General features: G+C 39.4%; 1 protein-coding gene across 2 annotated transcripts in view; it reads right to left on the reverse strand.

The window, feature by feature from the left end:
* Positions 1-19,913, reverse strand: part of cntn3a.1 (contactin 3a, tandem duplicate 1) — a 74,172-nt gene that overhangs the window by 35,737 nt on the left and 18,522 nt on the right. For both annotated transcript variants that reach the window (XM_034538195.1, XM_034538194.1), the window contains exons 4-7: positions 16,717-16,892; positions 9,645-9,740; positions 488-691; positions 15-117 (exon numbers count right to left, since the gene is read on the reverse strand). In XM_034538195.1, the coding sequence (XP_034394086.1) occupies positions 15-117; positions 488-691; positions 9,645-9,740; positions 16,717-16,892 (579 nt within the window). The remainder of the gene's footprint in view (positions 1-14; positions 118-487; positions 692-9,644; positions 9,741-16,716; positions 16,893-19,913) is intronic.

Consider the following 19,913-nt stretch of genomic DNA (forward strand, 5'->3'; position numbering starts at 1 on the left):
ACAGTGGGACGTACTTTCCAAGTGCAAAACATTCCAGTTTGACAGTTGAGCTCTTAGCAACAGGGACAACTTCAGGGAACTGCACTTCGATCTTTGGCTCATATTCACCCATCACACCTGGATTTAAAAAGAGAAACGTAGAAATAATGCAATGCATGCCTGGAGGAAATTATTTCAGCTCAAAGCTTTAAACATGTTTTGTTCATGACTGTCATCGCCAAAATATATTAAAGTTCTTTCAATGGACACTAAACTGTGTCCAACGGCTGAGGGAAGTATATCTAATTAAAACTCCTCCGACTAGTGGCCACTATTGCAATGCTATGCTATAAATCACACCCCGTTCCTGTAGTGGTGGTCTACAGATCATCAAACATCTACAAATCATAATTACAAACCTGTCTTGTTTCATCATGAGACAAAAAAATGTATCCCTCTTCTCCTACTTTATACTCTATTTATAGTAAGTAGAGTAAAACTGTCATACCATCAACCCGCAGCACTAGGGGAGTTGGTGGTCCCTGAACACTGCTTTTGGTGACTGTATTGGTGACTACACACGTGTAGTTGCCCACATCAGAGCGTTCCACTTTGGCGATGTATAGGTTGCCCGTCTTCTGGGACACAAATCGCCGTGTGTCCTGGATGACAAACGATGGGTACTCGTTGAAGATCCACGTGAAGGAAAGTTCTGAGAATAAAGTCAGGCGCATAGGGCACAAGTCAAAAACACATACTGTATTTATGCATCATCTATACCCATGTAAAGATAATGTGTACTGCATCAGCAGTCCTATAACTTCAGTGTGTGTGTGTGCCTTCAGGGATAACGTAATTAGTGGATGAGACTGAGAGCCAGCCTTCTATGATTAAAAACACAACATATAATGGAGGAGCAATTACTCTTACTCACTGTCGGATAAATGCCCTTAATATGATAAAGGTTTAACACGTTGACAATGTTGAACTGATGGTGCCAAGGATATGAAAGATTGACTTCTCAGGGAAGTACATATTTACATTCACTGCAGAGATGTTGAGGTCTTTATGTGTTAAGATGAGGAGTGTGGTGGTGATTTAATGACTAACACTTGTCCCTTTTTTTAAAAACAAACAGCTCACCCTTGTCCAAGGCATTTAAGTCCCATTTGTTCCAGTATTGCCGCTTAGTGACATCCAGGAAAATGCCACGTTCACGCTGACATTCATTTCAATGACACCACTGCCTTCATACAGTCACGGTCCAGAAGTAGAGTGCAACAGCAAAAGTGAAACACAAGGTTGTCTGAAACAATTGAACCTGGCGGTCACACGTTATCCAGCAAATACACTGCAGTCAAGCACGGACATGATTGCATGAACAATGATCGCAATGGAGGACTTTGATTGCCCATGTGATAACTTTCCAGAGTTGTAAAAAAAGACTTAGCACTTTCCAGTGTTTTGTAATCTGGTGAGCCTTCCAACACTTGGATGTTATACTAAAATCCAAATCCCTGGATCATATTATCATATATGGATCTGTTACCTGAAGACAGCTAAAGGCTGTGAGCATTTCCAGGTAAATGTGAGGAGAACTCTAACTCTCAAACTCACCTTGTGTAAATTAAACCGGAAATTGTCTGTAATTGTATTACCCCTGCATCATTCAATAAAATATTTAGTTTGATCTACTTTACGTTTTTCCTTTTCCGTTCTTGGAATTTATTCCATAATATGAATATATTTGAAAAAGACAGAGAGAGGTGTACATGAAAAAAACAACAACAACGTCTCCCTTGTGGCTGTCATGTAGCAGCAGAGGACCTTAAATCAACCCTAACGCTGCAGATCCTGCATGGGAAACTATATAATGCCCAATAAAACTATAAAACAATATATTACAGATCATGTTATTCAGTATGGTTCCACCTGGTCTACTATTCATCATCCTTGATAACGAACTTCTGGGACTATCAACCAAATGGAGTGCAGTCAGAAAGGCTTTGTACTAACAATGAACCGCATTTTAAAAAAAGAATGATGATGTTTTGACATATTGACACAAGGATAGATTGCTCTGGACCATATTGCATCCCTGTCCCAAAAGCAATCTTGGCCGTTGGTAAAAAACTTGTTTAAGCGATGACTCTGCACTATGGTACAGGGAATAATTGAGATATGAGTTGGACACTCATCTTCTGACTCAGTGTACTTCACTTTTGCTCTTTCGGGGGCAAGAGGATGTGTGGGCTTTGACATATCACTGCAAAACTTGCAAATCACCACGTGGCACGGAATCTTGAGATGTCGTGATGCACATGTTAAAAATGCGTACAAGTACGGAGTGGGTGTTATTATGTGGGTTGGACTGGTAGAGGTGACCTTGTGATCATCCCAAGAACACAACATGAGATTCAAACTTGGACCACACAGTGTAATCACATCTGTCTGTCTGTTTCGTGCCAATGTTGTTTTCTGCTTTCCACATTTTGAAAGTTATTATTTGTACAATAACTGCACGGTAAATACAATCTAATGCAGCTTTTAGATTCATACGTCTGCTGAATTAGTTTTTTGGCTGGAAGCAGTAACTTCCTTAGGGGTTGTTGTCACCCTGCAGTTGCCAGACAACAATCAGAAAACTCCTGTTGAAAATGTTTTTTAATTGTTCACTTTAGCCATTGTACAAATTGAACAAGCAAAACTAAAAAAGGAATTCTCTAGTTGCTTTAATTTAAATGTTTTATTTAGTTTTATCTTTGGATAGAGACAGACTGTGTCCAGCCTTTATGCTGAGCTGAGCTAAGCTAACAGTCAAATTGAGAGTTGTATCGATCCCGTCCTCTAATTCTTTGCAAGAAGGTGAATATGTGTTTCCAAAAGAGTTTCTTTTGATGACTTACATAGACTGATATGAGACATGTATTGAGAGGAGTGGCATTTCAATTGCAATGTTCATCTCTTGTGGTTTCTACTGCTTTGTAGATCATTTTAGCCTCCGTCATTTGTATCAACCATACCGTCCTGGTTCGATCCATTCAACCCACAGAGAGAACCGTTGTAATATCTTCTCCCCTAAATAATATATCCCAGCTTTCATCCTCACAAGGTCATTTATATTTAATGTCTGTTTTTGAAACAATATCTTCCAAAAAGGTGCAGGGCATGACAAACTGGAACAACAGCAAATAAGAGGTTACTAATTGTCCAGTTAAAGATTCATGATCAGAAACAGGAAGCAGGAAATAGGAAGAGGAAAGTACCAATGGTTGTCCTTGATGTTCTGACTTGAGAGCCTCCTGCGGATGGGCAGTAATGGAATAATGCAATCATGACTGACAGTGAGTGGCAGATTTTCATTGTGGTTCCATTTAGCCGTCGTATAATGAACAGGCAGCATCAATTCCCCCTTAATGATCTGGGACGAGGGAAGAGAAATGCAACATGACAGGCCAAGGACATACTGAATCCAGAGTGGGTTTTTGTACATGTGTGTATTGTAGCAAAAAAAGAGTATATGCACATGTGTGTCAAAGTTGCACTCCCAAGTCAGAAACTAACATCCATTAACCAGGGCTACCTATCTGTATTCATAACACACAACAAGTTCACTCTATGAAAAGGCTTAGGTCACGCAGATGGGAAAGAATCCCTGCAAGCTATGTGTGTTACTGGCCAGCGAGCAGCCTCTGTTTTGAGGTATATACCCTGCAAATAGAGAACAAGTGATTTCAGCCTCGAGTGAATCTAAAAAGCCTGTTTCCATTAACGAAAGGAGGTCAGATGCATTAAGTCCTGCACTACCACAGTCATTCAGACCCTCTCAAAGCAGATCATGACACAGACTGACATTGAATGCAAATACACTACATTGCAGTGGAACAACACCGCTGGAGCTCCTCTTGGCACTTGGCAATATGTTGGTCAGTCTTTAAGTGCAACTTCACACTGCCGTGCAGTTTCAAAGCATCCTGGCTGCACCAAACTACTTCCTGCAGCTTTCGTGAGGCTTTTGAAGCATCGTTAAAATGAAATAATGGCTTCCTGAATCATGCATGGGATACTGAAATCTTTTAAATGGGAGATGAGGCAGATCCTTGTCTAAGGCAGTGTTACGCTGATCAGGAATTTTGTCACATTTTATTTTATATTTCTCACTTTCCAAATACAGAGTCTATTCAAATGACAGACAGGCTTTTCTGTGTTTCAAATGTGCAACAATACATTCATAGTGCTGTAATTTACATGTCATAAATTTGACAAAACCTTCTTATGTTTCCATATTTCTTTCATGAATGTATGAAAAGACTAAACTTGGTTGTTAAACTAAAAGACATATGGAGACAAATTTGGCTGCCAATTGAGACTTCCTTCTACTTTTTTAAAACCTTTCCTATCATTCATACAACAATATTATATTTTATATATGTATATTTACTTTTCAGTTTTTACAGGGCTAGTTGATCAACGGAAAACAAATACATCAACATGAAAATTGATTAATCAAGTATTTTTGAAAGCAAAAAAAGCTACTAGTTTCAGCCACTCAAATGTGAACATTCTAATATGTTATTACTCTTCTGTGATAATAAACATGTTTTCTTTTTTAGTTTGGACTGTTGCTTGGATAAAACAATTACATATTTAAATGTCATCATTGGGTATGGGATTTTGATGAATCAATAAAGAAAATAATCAGCAGTTGCAGCCCTACACTTAAAAAAACCTCTGTGGATAAAGAAAGAAAGGTACACATTTATTGATCCCTGTGGGGAAATTCTTCTCTGCATTTGTCCCATCTTTAGTTATTAAGGAGCAGTGGGCTTCAGTGTCTTGCTCAAGGACACTTCAACATGCAACTATGGGGAAAGCGGGGATCGAACCGGGTACCTTGTGGTTACTGTAAATAATAAAGAGACCAAATGCAGTAGATCCATTCATCTTTGTAGTCTAGGAATGCAGCTTTAGGACCATAGAATGTGATTTTTTAAGTGTGTGGGTATAGGTATAAATATGTGAGCATGTCACTAAAACTAGACGTGTTATTTTATTACCATAGCAGATATGGTCAGGCTAGCCTTCCAGCAAAGATGTTAGACAATTTGAGATAATTCATCCTATTGCATATCTCAGCATCCAAAACATCTCTATCAATAAGCATGATCTAAGATGACAGCCGTCAGAAAATGGATCATTGCAAGCACAATGCCAGGGTCTCCAGAGAAAAACTATGATCCACAAGAAGGAAGTGAGGGGCGCTTGGTATAAACAAAAGCAGTCTGTACATCACTGGTCGGTCAGACATGCTCTGTATGTGTTTATGTGTTATGAGAAAAGCAGCAGAGAAGCAAACTGACCTAGTTTGACTGAATTTGACCGAGATTAGCAATTAATCTCCCCAAGAAAAGAATAATTGTTGACAGTTTGATTGCATCGATAATGCATAAAATTACTAGCACTCCGTTTCCGTGACATAACTCGCTCGTCGTTTTACAGAATATTAAAATAACTGACTTGGAAATACTTTAAATAATCAGCTTGACTTTTCCCCAAAACAGATCTCATTATATTTTCCAAAATATTTCCAAGGAAAATATATAAAAATATCAGGTTTGTTTATCTTTTGCATTATTGATGGTTTTAGTTTGTTGATGTGGGTTGAGTTTTCCCAAGATAAGCAACGTTTTACAAGTAAATAAAAACTCTTTAGTCCTGCCTCCCACGGCACAGTGAGGCACCAGTTAGCACTTTCACCTCACATCAACAGGGACTCAAGTTCAAACCCCCTGGCTGGGCCCTTTCATGTGGAGTTTGCATGTTCTCCCCATGTTAATGTAGCTTTTCTCCAGATTCTCCGGCTTCCTCCCACAGTCCAAAGATGAAGGTTAGGTTAAGGGATGACTCTAGATTGCCCCTTGTGTGAATGTGAGCGTGATTGGTTGTTGGCCCTGTGGTAGCCTGGCAATCAGTCCAAGGGCTCTGCCTTTGCCTAAAGTCAGCTGATGATGACAAAAATGTGCGACTGTGGGTCAGTGGTTAGCAGCTCCGGCTTTCATTCAGAGGATCGGCGGTTCGATCCCCGCTCACGACCCGCCCTAGTTGATGTGTCCTTGAGCAAGACACTTAACCACAAATTGCTCCCTGTAGCTGTGACTACGGTGGATGATTGTAAGTCGCGTTGGATAAAAGTGTCAGCTAAATGTAGTGTAAAAAAACATTTAACAATTCAACAGATTTTATATTAGCGCCAATGTAGTTATCAATCCTAAGAGCAGGTAGTGGCTCTGTATGAGACTGGGTGTGACAGATATGGGCCAGGTGCTATGTAACAGTGCTGGTTACTGACAACAACCCCTCCAGGACCCGAGTCCCAAATGATCAGAGTCATGTTGGAGGGAGGTCCAGAGGGAGTTTGGAGTCTAAATAAAAAGTAGCACGTTTTTGTAACAAATGACAGACAAGATGAACATGAATTATTGAAGAGAATTATTGAATAAGTCTATTAACATTTCCCTGCAGACAAAAACAACAAGACCCAGATAGCATATCTCCAATGATTGAGTCACATTTTTACCCAAACACACTGTGGCATACATCTTAGTAAACATCTGTGAAGTGTGATGCTGTCAAATATGCAAGACCGCAGTCAAAACAAAGCAGCTGGACTTTTTGAGCAAAGCACAAACATCAGAAGCTATGGGAGTCTCCTGACTCCTGAACATTTGTTTATAAAGAGAGATGTTACATTCGTAATGCTAATTTAAATAAAATGGTGTCCTGATATCCCCTTATTGCATGAAAGTATAGCAATGAAAGATATGCTCCTGCTGGTTGAACCATCTGTTAGTTAAAAGGTCACGCAATACATTTCATCACCGATGAAGGGAAAAAAAGAAGAAGCTGTGCCGTTGACAGAGTAATACACTACATGTGTGGAAGAAAAAAAAAAAACATGGAGAATATTCACATGATTAGAGGAGGTGAGTTTCAAAGGTGTGATGTTTCTCACAGGGGTGAAGCTCCCACCTGCTGTTAACATGAATAGAATGAGATTAATCATCAGATGCTATAAAATGAAGGTGGGGTTTTTACTCATCCGACACTTCCAGTCCTTTCCTGAGCCGAGCAGCAGCAATAATTCAAGCTTTTAAACCTGTGACTCTCTTTGCCTACTTTGTTTGTAAGTTACGTTTTATAAACAGTACGTAGCAATGAATCAAATGGTATACCCTACAGTAGCCTGACTTCAGCATTCATCAACACGCAAACAAGAGACTCATTAAACTGCATTTTCAAGTGAATAAAGGAATGCTTGGGTACCGAACATCTCCCCCTTTTTCAGGCTGGCTTGCAAACAGCGCTTCCAGCCTGTTTGTGTGTGTGTGTGCAAATTACCCCAAACATTTTGGAACATGTAATGTTTCCGAGGAGAAGTCAGTCAATGTCGAATCATTTCTGCTCTCGCCGCTAAAACCCCAAAAGATTGGCTGGGGAGTGCCGTGCTCCCTCTCAATGCAGTCACGTAAAGGGAGCAATCTTCCTCTCCCAAATCACAAACATGACCCTGGTGCCTGCACGCTTGCCTTCACAACAGACAATGCATTAAGTTTCTAAAAATAATTCAGCATAATGGGACATTGCCGTGACTAAACTTGTGCTGTTTCCCTACGAATAATGAATAAACTACTGAATTTAAATTGTTATTGTCAAAATCTTTCAAAAGTATATTTGTGGACACCGTCATGACACTGCTACTACAGCCCAATACTCCTGACAATGCTGCTGTTTTGTTTTTAGCTGGCTGGAGTGCCTGTTGGCATTTGGACACCTTCCACTGGGCGATGTGTCTAAAAAAAACAACTAAAAATCCATTACACTACGAGGCTCATTGTCCCGGCTTTGCTTGTCAACACAAGGTGAGATGTCTCTTTATAACATATACAGAACAAAGCACTACAAATGTGAGCCTACGCTTAGGTTTGCAAGTGATTGTGTGATAATGCTAAAAAAACTAAAGCATCTCATCCTTTTGTCAAACGTACAGCATTCGTTTTGCACAGTATAAATTGGTGGAATAAAGTTCCCCTAAACGACACCAACAATCATTTGTTTATGTTAGAAATAACATCAAGCAGCAGAAGCTTAACAGACTTTGTATAGTATTATTTAAGGCATGCCCTTATTGGGCTGGGCAAATGCAAAAATCAACATCACAGCATTAAAAAGTGTGACTGTGGTTAGCAGGTCCGTCTTTCAATCAGAGGATCAGCGGTTCGATCCCCGACTCCGCTAGCCCCCGTCGATGTGTCCTTGAGCAAGACCCGAATTGCTCCCCCGTAGCTGTGTCTACAGTTTATGAATGTGAGTCGCTTTGGATAAAAGCGTCAGCAAAATGTAATGTAAAGGTACATTTGAAATTCATAGTATTAATAGAGCAGCAAACAACTATTTGTTATGTAAAGACATAATAGAGTCTGTGCTTTGTTGACATAGCCTGTCCGGCTGTGCGTGCATGTGAGTCCTACTGGCAAACGAATCGCTGACAACACCATCTTGAACATAAATGTATGAAGAGAACTGGATGTAGAGTTGGACTGGGGTTCATCAAAGTTGCTAATTAGCGCATGAAGCATAAAAAGTCAGACTTCCAAGTGTAAAATTCAGATAAAATGACCCGGATAGAGCAAACGCACCTTTAACCTCACCTCCCATCCATCTGGCCAGCCTTGTTCTTGGGCTTATTCAAATGAACGGAGGAAGGAAAATAACTCTGGATACTACTATTAGTGCATTTTTTTTACTTTTAGGACCTCATGATTTAAAATAAAAATAAAAATGTTAAATTCAAAATCAAATCAAATTGTCATGATTCCACCAGGATAATATTGAATACTTTCCCATAAAACACAAAACATATCACATTAGGAGTCTGGAAATACGAGTATGTTGAGTTTTAACACAATTTCCTTTTCACATCCCATAAGAGATTGCCACTATATATATATATATATATATATATATATATATATATATATATATACGTTTTTAAAAGAAAAATATAATGTAGAAGGATCGTTTGGACTAAGCCAGTCTATAAACACTATCCAACGCTGATCTTTAGAAATAATGGCTGACCCCACCCACCCCCCCCATCCAGATTTTACAACAGAATTCCATTCAGCTTGCTCGCTGGTGGAATAAAGCCCATCTCCAGACCCCTATGTAGGAGCTAATAGCACTGGATGCTAACTCCCAATGATAATGTCATGGACGCAAAGGGCTGATGTGAAGCACACAAAGCACCTTCAGAGATAAGCTCTATTACTCAGCCTGGCAGGGCCAGAGTCACCGACAGCCTTTCCAGTCTGCAAGCCAAAGTTTTTCCTCGCCCCCATTGAAAATCAAACTGACAGGCCAGAGTGTCCCAAAGTAGAAATTACTCACTCCACTGACCTCAACAACACAAACAAACAGCCAGGAGATCTGAGGGGGAGAGCACAAATGTGCGTGACTTCCACTTTGTCCAGATAAACAGGAAGCAGATCAGTCCTCACTGATGCTAAGTTGTTGTTGAGCAGCAGTGCAAATGACTGAATGTGTAAGGTAGTAAATAAAATGAAAAACTTGACAAGATAAAGAACTTTGAGATAAGGCCGTCTTACCTCCAGAGTGGTGTGGTGGGCCACACAGGAGGACCACTCCTTGACCTTCACGAACCCTCACTGGACTTCTCCTCTGGGTCTTGAAGTTCTCCAAGTCTATTATCCACAACACAAAAGCAGCACAGCTAAATAATCAATTAATTATTCTCAAAAGCCAGAAGCACACACGACATGCTGTTGTTGTTTACAAAGGTAAAAATGCACGACAGGTCATATCTGTGGCTGCTCAATAATTTCATATCTGGTTAGAACAGAGCTACAGATCGGAGTTCAACAGTGCCATATGATGCAGAACTTTTGCATATTTCCATAAGGCACGCTATATGTTTGCATAAATGTGCCGTAAAGACCTAAACACTTCTGACTGGAGCAGAAAGCAATTCCTCAAGTATAAGTCACACATGAGTGAATTTAATTGGAACTGTGAATTGTTATCACTTTCTGTGTTTCATCCACTGCACACAGACCAGTAACAATTAAATGACTAAGACTGAAACATAATTTGTATGTAGACCGATTACTTGTTGACAACCTGCTGAGAAAAAGCAAATAAAGACAGCAATCCTTGAACATTCTGCCTTTTCTTGCCTGCCGTGGCTCTTGAAGATATCGCAAGCAGTGGAGCCAAATGTGTGGCTGCCATATAATGACATAATCAAGACTGAATACAAAAACAGGGAGAAAGAATGCAAAACTGACACCTCCTGTGTACGAGCACAGCAGGATGCGCCGCTGCATAATAAATACAGTACGTGATCTTTGCAGACCTTGTGAGTAATGGAAACTGCATTTGGCAGAACAGTGAGTACATTATCGAAATTGAAAGCAGGTTTTTTTGGGGGTTCACAAATGATTTAGCGGAAAGCTTCTGTAGGACTTCAAAAATTAACAAGTAGATCATTAAGTTCCTTTAATATTTGGTGCAGACAGATTGTGCGGATGCTTCAGTGGCCAATTCTAAATCTATGGCTGGTCCATGGGTAACAATAGCATGAAGCCTCTCAGTGGATGAACAGATTGAGCACAGTCGGTTCCCTCCGGACCAGCCACCCATCTTTACTGCAGATTCCGCTAAATAAATCCAAAGTGAATGTGAGAAATGTATTAATTTATCAATAAATATGAATGTATCAAAACATTTCTCAATTTTTATTTCATGCTTTGTATGTGGGAAATGCTAATCAATGCATTACTTTTCAGGCCTCTGCTGATGTTCATGTTCGTCGTTGTGTCTTAATGTAACAATAGCGAGTTAACCACTTTAATTTAATCTTGCTTTCACAGAGAAACTTCAAACTGAACTCAAATTGAAGCAGAGACTGTCCAACACTTAGTAAAAACCATTGCTCGCAGATATTTATAACCAGCATTGGAATCCCAGAGCGGCAGCGATAACATCGTCTTTCTGTTGGCTGATGAAAACATTTAAGTTTCATCTTAATTCATCCGTTTTATTTTAATATATGTAGACTAACCAACAGGTTATAAGCAATGCTAACAGCCACGCCAGCTGCAATGTGATTCTGCACTTTGAGTGCTTTGTCGGTTGCATAGTCAGAAACTACATTCTAGTTTCAGCAGTTCTATTATCTCTTCCATTACTTTAATAGATCTGTAGGCCGGCTTGTGTTATTTCTACTAGTATAAGTCATGTCGTTCACATATCGTCAATTAAATAACATTTCAATTAATGTTTTGCATTCAAATTTATTATATTGGTTATTTGTTCAATTTCAAGCAACACTTTTGCATGAACTCCCAGGTAATCCATATAGCTCATCATGGGTCAATAAATAACGTTAACAATCATACTCATGCTGGCATTCAGGACCCTGAAACGGAGGCAGGTGAATGGAATTCAGTCATCATTTATTTGAGTATTTAAATCTGTGTTTTTCTGACTGTGACATATGTCATGCTGTGAAAAGGGCCTATGTTGTTGGGACATTTCACTCAAAACCACAAATGTCAACCTGCATGTGGTGCTGGAGAAAAATACAAGGGATCAGTAAAGTCTGAAGGATTCACCCTCTGGGGACCATGAATATATGTGCAACATGTCAGAACAATCCAATGCAATGGTGGAACAGCCCAAATGACTGACACACTGACATTGCCATTGATCTGTGCGTCTCAAAATGAGGCCTTTAAGTTTAGCTGCACTCATTTGGCTTTGTGAGGAGGCAAACAGAATATCTGATAACATATTAAACTATAGCTGCTCTGGCAGGGCCACTACCTGCTGAGTCAGACTGTATGTCCCAGCAGCTGCAGCAGCACTGCCTCTGAATGGTTTGATGTTATGAATCGTTTTGTTTGAGGTAATATTCTGCACACTGTTGTCATCTGAATGCTGATAAGAAATAATACACTATCCACCGTCGGTCGTCTGTGGTTTCAGATTGGCTGCAAAAATGTTATGTAACAATTTGTGTGTACAATATGTGTGTTTCCTGAGACAGAAAATAGGTTTGTGTTTGTCTTTTGGCTTCAGGAGTCTGCAGAGTTTATGTTTTAATGTTTAACGTTAAACATTTGAATGTAATAAATTAGCAATAACAAAGTGCCTTACAAATAAAACAGGCTTTTAATTTAATGTCAGTTTACCAACTGCACAGTTAAAGAAAGTTCTCAGCTTTGAAAAAAAGAACAGACTTCATTCACAGATGAAACGGTCTCCTCTGATTAAACTGTTTGCACGGTTACCATGCAACAACTCCTCTTATCCACTCTTTACCACAAAGTGAAACAGCTCACATGAGCCATCTGCTCAAAACAAGCATCTGTGTGTGTAGCTTCTGTAGGGAGCACGACGTTGGGTTTGAAAAACAGTGTATCAAATAAAATATGTAACCAGAAATACAGAGAAATACAGGGCCAGATATTGGGTGCCTTGCACCATTCCCCTGCCCATCAGTAGGCACAGTATACAGGACCAGATTTAACTATTTAACTTATACATTAGAAAATAGAAGAGTTGCTCAACTCACACAGAGAGTAAAGCTCTCCTGATCAATATTCCTTTGGAGTATGGTGGAGCGTAAATGAGCTAGACACACTAAAAGCCAACAATGCCTGACAACCCAAGCTGTTCTGCACCCCGTGGATCATCTTATCAAGCCCATCACGGCTCTGCACCTCCATGTGCTTCTCCATGGCAGGGTTCAGGCTATTTTGAGTGCTTTCAGATCCATGAAATTGGATGTGAATTTGCATTTTTGTGCTAGCTTTATCAATGTGACCCACTGTAATGAATGAGAGGTGATGGCAAATGTAAGCCATTCTGTTAGTGTGAGAGCTTGAGTGCAATTTACGATATGGTTACATGCGTCACCTAACCATTGGACAAAAGGCATAAAGAGTTTAAAAAACTTTCCAAAATGGGCTTTATATGAACTTCTCCAGCTATGGTATAATTTGCCTTTATTTGGGGGTTATTCCGTATTTCGTGTGCTGACCAGTTTGTATGTTATATACACAAAGCTAAATAAATAATAATAGTGAAATACAAACTCTTAGGCTTTCATCCAGACAATTACATGGACGGCCAACTGACATTGCCATCCTTACAGTAATGAATAAAAGAAAACTACATAGACATAGAAAAATGCTAAAAACATGATTCAAAACAGCAACCTCCCTTTTCTTACCAAACCACAGTTGTGTCATCTATCACTCTATTTTGTGTTGGATTTTACGCTTGTTTATTGTTTTTTGTTGTTGTTTCTATCACCTTTGAATGGTGTTTTTGTGTGATAGTCTTTTAATGTCATCTCCCTGAACTGGAAAGCTACTGGTGCACTTTGCTTGAAAAGTGATGTTTTTTATTATCATGACTAGATCCCTTTGGGTCTTTTTTTATTAGGCTAGATCATGATTTATGTAAATTCAGAAAGATGTTGCTGAACTTTATTCATCAATGAAATTTCTACTTTCTCATTGAAACAAACACACATTTAACATCAAAGACAGAATTTGGTTTGGGTAGGAAATGCAACACATTTTCATTCAGTCCTAATAGAAAACTCTGACAGGCAGCCAAGCACAAAAGTCAAAAGCTTTTAATTTCGTGAGAATTAAAAAAAAAAAGATGAAGGGGGAAGGGTTACTAATTACTAAGTAAAGCTAAGTAAACTTAATTACCGGTAAAATGCAAGTCACCAAAAAGTTGCAATCAACAACTTGTCATATGTTGTAATCATAAAGGTAAAACAAATAAATGGATAACTTCATCTATGTCTGCTTCTCGTCTTCCCTCAGCTCACCTCTCATCTGTTGTCATAGAAACATCATGCAGTGAACAGTGAGATTTGAGGATTGATAAACATCAAAGGAGCATAATCCGTAAAGAGCACTACTGCTGATGTCTTGTGACAATTACAACACTGTTGTGAAGTGCTGGATCCAGAATATGCCCACTGCCATCCTCCCTTAAAGAGGATGTGAAGCCCAGATTGAGCACCTAGCATCACAGTGTTGCCATTGTCCCTTCCTCGGATGCTCTCCAGTTCAAAACAGACTTCATTTTCACCCCAGGCAAAAGCAAACAACTGATGGAAATGAGAGAGGCCAGAAAAAAAAAGAAAGAAAAACGCAATAGAAATCTTGCAAAGTAATTATACAGATAAGTCAGTTAGTTTAGACTAGTAAGAAAATAATGCAAATTGGGTGCAATTACAGGACTGAATTTGATAGCAGAAATCATGAGAACCAAGATACAAGGGAGTCCCATCCTGCATTGCTTTCATAAATACAGCTATTTCACCCTCCATTAAACACTCCGTTACCCTTGTGGCTCAATAAGCAGCACAACATTTAGGCTGTAGCATGTTCCCTCTTCAGGTCAGGCATCTTATACACTTCTACACTGCCTATATGGCAGACCTTGGGATCTGTTGTGTTGCATCTTGCGTCAGTGAAAATCCAAAGATATCCCTCGGAGATTAGAAAATTCAATCTGGCTCAATAACCAACTAGATTATTCCTTCCAGCACTGCCAGCAGGCGAGCAGAACCTTTTCAACATTTAAGTCTGTATTGTCAACAGAACCTTTATATGTTTAGAGCTTTAAACTCCTACCAGATGGCAACAGACACTGTTATATCATCCATCCTCCAGAGGATTAAACATGTAGGCTGTGCACTACACATCCATGAAATACAAATCTGATATGTGACATCAGTTGTGACATGTTTGTGCAAATCCTAGACATTGATATTTCTGCCATATCAGCAAGGACTTCCATGAATAAACCCCCAGATATAGATAACACTGTTAAAGTGGTGTTTGATAATGAGCATGCTGTCATCACTGTTCGGCATTTGTTTTTAGCAGCAGTGCCCAAGCGCCTTAGCCTTAGACTACCAGCGCTAATGGGATTAACCTCTACACATTATTGTAGATCCTTATGTTTATGGCCTTTACTTTGGCCTTTGTCTCACACAGTGAGAGGTGCAAGCCTCTTCGTGTTTGAAAAGAGCATATTGAGCTACTCTGAGTTAGGATCTGTTACAAATGACATAGTACTGACTCTCATAACAGGCTGCTCTTCCATGACCTGAGAACCGCTCAATCATGGAGCAGAATTAATTAAGTCAAGAGCAATAAATAAGATGCATGACATATCAGCACTGATGTTTGTCCTCATCTGTTGAAAGCAGCAGGTCTCAGGTCAGGCCCAGGAAATGGATAAGACTAATCAAAATTACATACAGTTCAGGAAATGTGAATATGATAAACAGCTCAGCTCAGGGCACCGATTTGCACGATATGCCGAAGATTCAATGTTGCTTGGTGACAAAGAAGCACCAAGTTGTGGCGAGATGGATACCTCAGTGCTCTCCCTGCCAAGGATCATTTCTGCGTCTGCTATGGCAGAGAAACAGACATCAGAATTCAATCTAGCTGCACCATCTGTTCACAGATATCAGGGCTGTCATTTCATATGGGTTGCCCATCAAGAGTGGAGGCCTCAAGTTCACCTTGCCATCAGAGATGCCTTAGACTTATAAAATGTGATGGATGAAGGCTGTAAAGCATCAACTATACTGGTATGTCAAGGCCCACAACACACTCATCACAGGGGTGTGAGAAGTTTAATAGAGTAAACACCAGCACGGGAGCTTTAATCAGGGTTAAAGAATAAAAGCATGACAGGAACATCGGCAGTTAATGTGGGTTTTCTCATTAGTAACTTTAACGGTATCGGCCTACTGTAAGAGTCTCTAGTTGCTGGCTGTTTTTTTGTTAGAAAAGATCAAGTCTGACAACAAACAATTTCCAGAGAATCCTACTGGGTCATTATACTTTCAGTGAACCAGAACTTCTGATGTTTAATGAAACCTTTACTTTCCAAGGCAAACAAAGACTCAGATGATCTCAAAAGAACCGCAGTTGAATTGAGGTGAACTAAAATGAAGTGAAATAACAAAACTGAAAATAAAACAAAATGCTCAAGACAATCAAAGAAAACTATTCTAATGTTGCATTTTTGTTTTTGGTTATTAAAAATCATCGACGCATTACCGCATGGGCAAAGTGGGAACTTGCCGAGAGCCTTGAGAAGCCCTTAATTGGTCTTGTGATTAATTATTATCTTTTATATATTATCGTATAAGTATTTTTGTTTTTAAGATATTGGCGCAGACATTATTTTAAAGATGTTGTATTTCAGTGTGTCGGTTAACTCACATAATGACGTAGAGGTGACTTGATCAATGACTTTTCTTCGAAGAAGGCCAGAAGAAAGCCGGTGGTCTTCTTCACTGTGGTTTGTTGTGTTGGTTTCATTTAAATAAAGGTGTCTTTTCAGATGTTAACATATACTTTGCTGTACGTGGCATGTATAGAACTACGGGCCACAAATAAATAATACATTTCAAGTAAAAATAAATAAAAATAAAGGCAATATTGGGGTTGGTGTGTGGCATGTTGCTATTGTACAACCAAACTATACTTGGGGAGGGCACCGGTGCTGACTTTTTGTCCAGGGCCTGTGGTCATGATCATCCGTGTCATGTTACAAATCATTTTGATATGACACATTGTTTGGTGAAAAATAATATGGACTTACATGCAATGTGCAGACTGGCCTCCCTGCTGACGATGGTGCCAAAAGAGTTTGATGCCAGGCACTGATAGATGCCAACATCTTCCTCTTTATTCAGATGGCTGATGTGTAAGTTCCCTCCCATGAGAGAGTAACGTGACCCTGGTCTGGGCAGGATGAAAGAGTCATTGAGCTTCCACCTGTGAATGTAAGCATGAGATACACAACAAAACATCCTTAATACAGAGAATAAAGATGGCCTGTATTTTGTTTTACCTATTGTTCAGACTAACTGATGCTGTTGCAAAAAGTCCAATTAATGTCAAATAGAGGAACCCAGTAGCCAAGCTGTGACCAAACAGCCCTATTTTGGATAAAGCAGACAGAAATAACACAGTCTGATGTGTGTTGCAGCAAAACCCAAATTAATAGAACTAAAAGGATAAGCAATCAGAAACAATCATTTCAAAAGACTGTTCATTTCTTTTTTCAGGCATTTTCTCACTTCAAACACATCTCTTGCTCACCAATCAAATGCTCTATATTCCTCTGACATTTCCCTTGTTTTTTCAGCCCGTTTCTCCATCAATGACAACAACATGAGTGAGGCTCTTTCACAACAAATCAAAATCCTCCCCTCCAATCATAGTGATTATCAGACAGGGGGGCCAGATTCACCCAACTCTGTGCAGATTCACCACTGAAACTATGTGTGCACGAAGACAGAAACATCCATCCGCGTTCTTTTCATCAGATTCATAAAGCTTGATGATTCTGCATTATTAATCTCAATCTTTGTGGAACTGCGTCCAAGTGTACAAACCTCATTTCCACACTCTCAGTTAGCCGTAAATGGATGTAGAAACACTCATCTGCATATCCATAATTAGACATGTCGATGCGAAATATGGCAGAGAAAGTGCAATTTCACCGACTGTGTCACATTGGCGAGTTTCTCCAATAGCCTATTACACACAGCTGTTGCTATTTGTAGCATCAATACTGATTATTCATCACATTTCTACAAACCATCATTGTAGTAATGATTCATTCATAGCGCTCAGAATGACAGAGACTTTACTAATTGCTTCATTATAAAAAAAATCAACAGGGATATGTAAATAAAAATAAAAAGTAAATGCATCTCTCATAAATAGTTTCAAATGTTTGTAAATGCACCTTCGATTTACTTTTTCAAGAGATATATATATATATATATATATATATATATATATAGAGAGAGAGAGAGAGAGCACGGTATAATGGTGCTTTTTGATTTTGAATAATATGAGTTCAGCAAGTGTGCGAGGAAGAGAGAGAACAGCAAGATGCATTTGCTAACAATTAGCTTTTAACTGTACAAGATGTCCGTGTGGCTTGATTTAGGAGATTTAACGTTGTTCACTTTGCATAATTAAAGCTTATGGTCTCAGAAAACCTGCTGAGTTGTTGATACCAGTTCAACCGAATAAAGCATTTGATCATATTAATCTCCTCACTGATTATGGAGACTAGAAGACTGTTACAGACTATACAATGGAAAACCCCAAAAGAATTAGGCATATTTTGCAGAAATAGGTTGTTGAAATTGTCTGTATTGTACCCAGGAAAATGACAAATGGCACTTTCATTTTCAAACCAAATCACAGTCAATGGTAAAGAAAATGAGGAGAAAAAAGTAGAGAGTAAACAAAGACAAACCAGAAAAATTACACTCTCAAGAAAAAGCTTTTCTTTGGAGGAAATTAGGCACACATTAAGTTGAATGTTAGCTCCTTGGTCTTGATTAGATTTTCAAAGCTCTTTGAGAACTTGGGGTTTTCTATTTCTGACCTTCTTCCTCCTCCTTCAGTGGGTAGGATTAAGACAAAGACAGCGTCAGGCAGGGTTGAAGGGAGGGAATGGAGGGACATATGCAGCAGAGCGGTGCTCAACGGCAGATTGGCTGATTAGATTGATTTAGTGATTTGGTGTTGCAGCTGGAACTAGTCCAAGAGCTCCAGATGAGACAAATCAAGGGTGCATGGTGACAACTTGGAGTGGGGGCTTCATGTGGTAGGCGTCATTGGGTAGTCTTGGGCAAATTTATTTGTCCTTGGCGACTCTGAAATAGACCCGCCTTCAAAGGAAGCAGTGAAGAGCCACTCAGCATGTGGTGTCCTGCTGCTGAACCTCAAAAAGATCCTCCACTCCTTACAAAATCTGGTGACCTTTGGTCAGAAAAAGGAAATTGCAAAGGCGATGACAGCCCTATGATGTATGCCGACTGAACTAACAACACAGCATTATGTCCATCTGAATATCAGGCCATCATTAAAGCTTGTGATCAATCTGAAAACCTCTTCTTAATGTGCTATATCAGTTGCCACAGTTTGTGGCACTGCAGTAATTAAAGAGCTCATTAAAGCAAAGTTTGATTTGATATGGAGTCGGACAAGCTCTGAGAACTTGAACTCAGAAGGGCAAAGAAACTTGCAAATATGAACTCATGAACTGGTTTTCATTTTAAAAAGTAGGACTACCCAGATGGTGAAATAGCGACTGATTGCTTAATAAGTATTCCAGTCGATTCCAGTGATAAGATTGTGAACATTCATTTCAATTTGTGCCCATTAGGCATAACACCAAGGATCTTCAAGCTACATTAACGGCTGCATATGCTGATATTATGAAGGATCGTTTCAACCTATTACACATTAAATGCTTGGCTTTGCAATTTGCATTTAATTACACTGACAGGAGTACAACAGCTATGTGGCCTCATTTGATAGATTATAAATTAATAGCTTATGCGCTCAATACACTTTAAAGCAAAATATTGTTTGTCATTTGTTATCATTTTAGCAGCAGAGGAAGTGGGTACCAACTTCTTTTCTAACACAATTGAGTACCGAGCAAGCACAATGACGAGCATTAGTTTCTGTGCACCTTAGTCCATCAAGTGCTTTGAATCGTGTAGAGATAACCTCATCAGCATCATCAGATGCCCTTTGGCAATCTAGGTGCAGCCGTGGGCAGTGATGCTGCACATAAAATGTAACTATAGCTGTCCTGAGGCTGTGATATGGTAGAGCATCTTCTGCTTCATCATCTCTGGTATGTGAAATACACTCCACTGGTGTTTTCCTCCACACTCAATCTCTGTCATGACAGCAGCAGAGTTTGGGTGCATGATGCTCTTGGGTCACTTGAGCTTTCCAATGGTCAGTGATACTGATGAC

The sequence above is a fragment of the Cyclopterus lumpus genome, chromosome 7 (genome assembly GCF_009769545.1).
Source record: "Cyclopterus lumpus isolate fCycLum1 chromosome 7, fCycLum1.pri, whole genome shotgun sequence".
Classification (NCBI taxonomy): Eukaryota; Metazoa; Chordata; class Actinopteri; order Perciformes; family Cyclopteridae; genus Cyclopterus; species Cyclopterus lumpus.